Here is a 6,918-nt window from a genome sequence, read left to right as displayed (position 1 = left end):
AAAGAAAGAAAATAAAGGTTAGCTAACCTCTCAGGGGCTTACTCATCTTTAACAATCCACCTTTAAGAGCTGTGATGAGGATGACAAGAAAGAACATGCCTGATACACTGGCCTGGGACTCTACACCTGTGGGCGCTCAGGATGAGAGCACTTGGTGAGCACAGCTTGCAGGCTATGCTCTGCTTCTGAGCCAAGGACAGTCCTTGCCTCTCCCAGGCACCCCTGAAGACAGATTGAAGCCTGGGCAAATCCAGCAGTTCCTACATCCTCTACTCTGTGAGCCGCAGTGAGGAAAGCTGCTCCAGGACATTTTCATCACTACCTACTTTTGCTCACTCCCCTACAATATGCCACGCTACCCCAGGCCTGTCCAGCCTTGCCTAAGCCCGCCATGCACTAGGTGATTTCCTTCCCTCTCTCCCTCGCCATCCTGAATACATCCAAAGCTGGGGTGCTATTTTAAATCTTAAACTACTAACAGTTTGGCTGGTGTGACAGATTAAAGGCAGTGTAGACTCTTTGACCCACTTTCCACATTTGACACTCCTGCCCCCTCCCTTGAATCTAGGCAGGCCCTGGACTGCAGCAGACTCCAGGAGATGGCAGCAGGGATGCCTGTCTGCAATCCTAGGCCTTAAGAGATGGGCAGCTTCAGCTGGGCGCAGTGGCTCATGCCTGTAATCCCAGCACTTTGGGAGGCCAAGGTAGGTGGATCACCTGAGGTCAGAAGTTCAAGACAAGCCTGGTCAACATAGTGAAACCCCATCTCTACCAAAAATACAAAAATTAGCTGGGCCTGGAGGCACATGCCTGTAATCCCGGCTACTCAGGAGGCTAAGGTAGGAGAACTGCTTGAACCGGGGAAGCAGAAGTTGCAGTGAGCTGAGACTGCACCACTGCACTCCAGCCTGGGCGACACAGTAAGATTCCATCTCAAAAAAAAAAAAAAAGAGAGAGAGAGATGGACAACTTCTACTTCCTGTCTCTTGGAACATTAGCTCCTGGAATACTGACATCACTTAAGAAGTCCAGCTTCTTAAATGCCAGAAAAACCACTGAAGAGGCCTGGAGAATACAGAGAGGGGACGAGGCTCTGCTACACACAGCCTTCTCACTGTCCCTGCCAAGGCACGCAGCTTGTAAGTGAGGTCAGCTTGGAGTCTTGAGACCACTCCAGCTGCCACCCTGGAATATCAGGTAGTAACTAGAGGAAATGCCACTTGGAGCTAAATAATCACCCTTCCTGACTTCTAGACCTAGAAAGACATCCAAGATGCTTGTTTTCTTTTTTAATGTATTTTTTTTGAGATGGAGTTTCGCTCTGTATGTAACCCAAGCTGGAGTGCAGTGGCGTGATCTCGGCTCTCTGCAACCTCCACCTCCCGAGTTCAAGTGATTCTCCTGCCTCAGCCTCCTTCGTAGCTGGGATTACAAGGCCCGAGCCACCACGCCTGACTCAAGATGGTTGTTTTAAGTCTTTACATTTTAAGGTAGCTTGTTATACAGCACTAGAAGCTATGAGAGAATGGCCTCAGGAATAAACATGAAACTACTAAGGCATTCAGCAGAAGCAAGCAAATGGCGATTTGTAATTAATTCCTTACCACTCATCTCTATCTAGGTTGGCAAGCCTTTACAAAGTGGCAGCCCAGGGCACCCAAAACCCCTCAACCCAGATCAGCTACACCCAAGGGAAGCACTGCCAGGCCCACCTAGTGGTATGTCAATGGCTGTTACAACAGCTCCCAGAGTGTTCTGCACGGCCTCGCCCACCTTCCGAGCAATGAGCGTTCCGCCTTCATCGTCCCCCTGTGCCTCGGTAACATCTGTAGACAATAATAAGGGAAAAGCTGTCACCTCTAAGTCCTCTCCCAAATGGAAAACTCAGGGAGCAATAGCAGAACGCTTCTGGATTCTGAGCCCAAACACCACCGTGCTGTCCAGCAACCATTGCAAAGGTCTGCGCTGCGGGTCAGGTCGGCCCAGACCCTGAAATCCGATGACATCTGTCAGTCCTTTATCTGCAACCTTCTGGGGATCCTTTATAACCTTCTTTAAGGCAGAAAGGTTCTAGGAGCAAAAACTAGTACCTTCTCAAAGGAGAAGACTGAGCTAGAACCTTCTCAAAGGAGAAGACTGAACTAGAACCTTCTCAAAGGAGCAGCCTTTTCAGAACTCAGCTGCTATGTGTGTATTCCCTGCCCCCAGAAGCACCTCTGCAGCTAAGAACGCAGGACAGGCTCAAGCCCTGAGGAACAGCACCCATAGGACACTGTTAACAAGGAGCTTAGAGCCTGACTGGCCAAGGCCCGAGGTAAGTGCTCTCATAAGGAAGATGTGGTTATGAGCGGGACTGGGGCATCTGGACATCCAGTTCCCAGTGTCAAGGAGGGAGGGTCTCCCCACCACCCCTGCAGCTCCCAGGCCCCACGTTACCTAACTGGACATTCCTGGTTTCATAGCAGTTGTCACACACCCGCACTGGCGCAGGGCCCCAGCCCCGCTCAGGCACTGGCCGGGTCTTTGATGAACAGCTGTCACAGAAGCCCTCCCCACAGGCTCGGCAGTGATGCTTCGTGTCGTTATCTTTAAAAGACGTCGCACACTTGTTGCAGCTCTGTTCCAAGCCCAAAACAAAACAGAGAGGCAGGTGGGTATGGCACATGTCTGCTCAGCTGAGAAGTCGACCAGAGCTGGGGCAACCAGAAACTAAGGCAGTGCTGTTAGCTCAAGCAGGACAAAACTTTCCAGTAAGAGTTATCTGAGAGTGGAAAGGAAGCCTGGTGGGCAGCGAGTGTCCTTTCACTAAGTGTCTGGGTTAAAGCTGGGTGCTCTCTTGCTCTGGGTGCTGTAGCATTAATGGATCAAGCTGAGGATGACCCTAAATAACCTTTAAAGGCTCCTTTTCCCCAGATTCTCTATCTGCATCCTCACACATGTAAGCAATATTAATTGGCCGCCACAGACAAGGAAACTATAACCCAAGAGAGAAAATACTTGCAGGAAAACACGATGGGAAATCAGTGGGCAAAGAGGAAACTGGCCTTCTCAATGACTCCTACCCTTCCCAGTACTCACAGAGCTCAATGCTCTGGCAGAAATGTTTGCGTCTCCCTCACAGAGCAAGCTTAGCACAAGGCAAAGCAGCATTAAGCAGGATGGGCTGTGCCAGGGGTGTAAGGGCATCGTGCCACTCCATACCAGAATCTGGGAGTTGGGCCTCCAGTAGGCAGGGGCAATCTGGTCTGTCAGCCAGGAAGTCACAGCCTTGGTGGGTCCAAGGCTAAGCTCGGACACCGACTGAGCCATGAAGTTCATCCCATCTAATAGGCGCTGGGCAGCGTTGTTGTTGTCCTTCAGAAACCCGTCAGTCTGAAATGAAAATGCAGGCTTCCATCATGCTGAGAAGGGAGTGAAAGGAAGGAGGAAGAGGGATGTCTGGTGAGTTGCAAACTTATTGTGGCCAACTCAGAACCATTAACTCCCTGGCAGGGAAAAATGCAGACTGACCAAGATCCCTCTGGCTTTGTTCTCTTCAAAGCGACCATAAGACTTGACATGTAGCTAGCTGTTCAATTCAGGACTTACTAAGCCCATATAATACAGGAGATGACACCTCTTCCAGGAGGCCCCCCACCACAGGCTGAGTTAAGAACCTTTCCTCTAAGTTCTTCCAATACTTGGACATCTCTAGGAATCCTATTTCTGTGTGTCTAAGTACAATATCCATTTATGTGTCTGACTCCTTATCAAACTCTGAACTCCCTGACAATAACTCTTTTTCATTTTTGTATTTTGTAAAGTAACTAGCTCAATTCTGGGCACAGGGTACATAACGATGTATGTTGAAATGAAAAAGGGAGGGAGGGAGGGAGGAAGGAAGGAGGGAGTAAACACACAGCAGGGAAGGCATCTGTATTCTCCTAATTTCAAGTACTGTGAGGAATGCAACCTGAGAGTACTCTACTGCAGTACTGTTTTCCTGGAATATAAACTATCTAACCACGTTTACCTTCTCACTATAAGACCATGTTAAATCCTTGGGACAAGATGGCATAAACCATTACGCCAAGGAGGTGGGTTCCAGCAATGAGACTACCAGACAATAACAAATTTCAGTGGGCCTGAACATTGGGGAAAAAAGAGGAAAAAAATAAGGAAATCTCCAGTTTTATGGTACCTATAGGATCCAGGAAAGCTCAGAAGGGACCTGCAGGTAGGATTCCTAGGCTGAATGGTGGCTTGAGGAATCACCAAACAAGGACAATGACACAGAGTAAAATGATTCTCTCAGTGAAAAATCACTTGTCTTTCTTCCATGAAAGGAAAAAGTTTTGGATTTGCTGTGATTTATGGACAACGCTAAGTGTGAACGCTGATTTAATGCGGAATGAAAGCATGATATCACTGCCTCATAAGCAGATTTGTATTTTTGACATCTGGAACTCAAAAGTCAAAGTAAGAAATCACTTAAGGGTCAATAGGAATCCCACTTCCTAGAATATACTTCAAGAAAATTTCCTATAACAAAAAATGGCTTTCTTACACAAAGATAGTCACTAGCATTTTAATGGTTTTCTTAAAAAGGCAGAAATAAAACTAAATAAAATAGCATTATGAGGAAAAAAAAGCAGGAAAAAGGCATGTAAATTATCTGTATCTATAAAAACATATACATATAGAAAATGAACGACTAGAATATGGGAAAATGTTTTATTTGCCAAAAGAGTAAGCTACAGATTTTTATTGTATTTCATTTAAAGTTGTACTTTATTTATTTATTTATTATAGAGATGGGGCCACGCTATGTTGCCCAAGCTGGAATGCAGTGGCTATTCACAAGGCGCAATCCCCCCCTACTGATCAGCACAGGAGTTTTGACCTGCTCCGTTTCTGATCTGGGCTGGTTCACCCCTCCTTAGGCAACCTGGTGGTCCCCTGCTCCCAGGAGGTCACCATACTGATGCCGAACTTAGTGGGACACCCAATCAGCGTAGCGCACTACAGCCCAGAACTCCTGGGCTCATGCGATCCTCCCACCTCAGCCTCCTGAGTAGCTGGGACTACAGGCACGTGCCACCGCGCCCAGCTCAAGTTGTACTTCTAATATACATGCAAGAAGAAATTAAAACAACTAAAGGTCTAGAGAGCAAAAAAGCTCTCCAGATCATGCCTTTCTAAACCACCAACATTCTGAAATTCACAGTTAACCTTAATTTTAAACAAGCTCCAGTTTTCTACACACAAAAAACTGAACAACACAAGATAAAGGAAAACAGCTCTTACTCCAGGCCACACGTGCACAATCTCTGTCCGCACCACCGTATCCACAGGATCTTGGTTTCCAAACCAGTACTGCCGACTGCGATAGACCACGCCACAGTTAGGACATTCGATCACATACCTATGAGGAAGGCAAATCAATACTGTTACCCTGCCAGGTGCCTGGGGAGACAAACACACCAGAAAACCTTTAGCCACATTGTTTAAACTCACCCAGACCAGGCATATTTTGCAAGACCCATCCAGGGAGAGTCAGTGGAAGCAGATGTTTTGGGCACTACGCTGACTTCCTCGCCTCTCTCATAGCAGGCCTGAAACAGGGAACACTCTGCTAGCTTATTTTTTGTCTTTTGGTTTTTTCTTTTTTAGTAGATATGGGGGGTTTTACCGTGTTGCCCAGGCTGGTCTCGAACTCCTGGGCTCAAGCCATCTGCCCGCCTCAGACTCCCAAAGTGCTGGGATTATAGATGTGAGCCGTCGTGCCTAGCCTTCTGCTAGCTTTTCCTATGTACACCACAACCCCCACATCCAGCCCGACTCTCCACAAACCATACCAGCTGAGAGTTTCAGACAGTGAGTTTAGCACCTCAGAAGAAAGGTCATTCCTCTAGAGAAGCCAGTGCCTCAAGTGGTAATGAACTGAGTATGCGTCCATCCCAGGCCCCAAAACTGAGCTTTAAATTATGTATCTGTCACAGACAGGAGGACAATCCAAAACTAGTTTCCTAAAGAGCACTTCTGCTCTTAAGAATGAATGTTCGATGTAAATGACCCTTACATACAGGCTCAACAGAACGAGGAGAAAATAGGCTTAAAACGGTGAACAAAGGGACCCTCATGAATGAAGACATGTGAATGCTTTTTGTTAGAGCTGGAGAGAAGTTCCAGAAATATTCCACTTGAATATCAAATACTTTGGCATGCAGCCATGGATGGCCCCAAGATGGTCTTGCCAAAGAGAGACAGAGAGTGGTCAGCAAGCCCACTGCTGAAGCAGGGAGGAGCTCAGAGGACTCACCTTGCAGGTATAGACTCGGTTGTCATATTGGTGGGAGTATCTGCAGCGGCTCTGGGCTTCATGAGGCACTCCTTCCTTCCCATGATTCATGCTGTTCTTACATCCAACCCTGAATGAAGCCCAAAGACTGACAATGAGATGGCTAAAGAAGTCAGTGCCACTTACACAGAACAGTCTGACCCTGAGCCAGGCACAAGGCCAAGACCAGACTTTGATTACTAACTGGGCCTCAGATGCTGAACACAGAAAGGGTAGCTGGAAACCCACATGCCTCCCTGTTACACTTGCAATCGACAGCGCTACAGAGGTACAGCAACTACTATCCTTCTATGAGGACAAAGGGGAAAAAAGAAATCAGCTGGGCATGGTGGCTCACGCCTGTAATACCAGCACTTTGGGAGGCTGACGGGGGCGGATCACTTGAGGTCAGAAGTTCAAGACCAACCTGGCCAACATGGTGAAACCTTGACTCTACTAAAAATACAAAAATTAGCTGGACATGGTGATGGGTACCTGTAGTCCCAGCTACTCAGGAGGCTGAGGCAGGAGGAGAATCACTGGAACCCAAGAGGCGGAGGTTGCAATGAGCCGAGATCGTGCCACTATATTCTGGCCTC

The 6,918-nt window shown here is 47.6% G+C and overlaps 1 protein-coding gene across 3 annotated transcripts in view; it reads right to left on the bottom strand.

Moving 5' to 3' along the window:
• ZFYVE1 (zinc finger FYVE-type containing 1) overlaps positions 1-6,918 on the bottom strand; it is a 55,269-nt gene that overhangs the window by 3,452 nt on the left and 44,899 nt on the right. For all 3 annotated transcript variants that reach the window (XM_017528723.2, XM_017528722.2, XM_037738563.1), the window contains exons 6-11: positions 6,302-6,410; positions 5,497-5,594; positions 5,287-5,404; positions 3,202-3,372; positions 2,437-2,617; positions 1,713-1,826 (exon numbers count right to left, since the gene is read on the bottom strand). In XM_017528723.2, coding sequence (XP_017384212.1) covers positions 1,713-1,826; positions 2,437-2,617; positions 3,202-3,372; positions 5,287-5,404; positions 5,497-5,594; positions 6,302-6,410 — 791 coding nt within the window. The remainder of the gene's footprint in view (positions 1-1,712; positions 1,827-2,436; positions 2,618-3,201; positions 3,373-5,286; positions 5,405-5,496; positions 5,595-6,301; positions 6,411-6,918) is intronic.

This window comes from Cebus imitator, unplaced genomic scaffold, assembly GCF_001604975.1.
Source record: "Cebus imitator isolate Cc_AM_T3 unplaced genomic scaffold, Cebus_imitator-1.0 Scaffold54, whole genome shotgun sequence".
Classification (NCBI taxonomy): domain Eukaryota; kingdom Metazoa; phylum Chordata; class Mammalia; order Primates; family Cebidae; genus Cebus; species Cebus imitator.
Note: the sequence above shows the minus strand (reverse complement) of the source record. Positions and strands in the feature narration are given on the sequence as shown.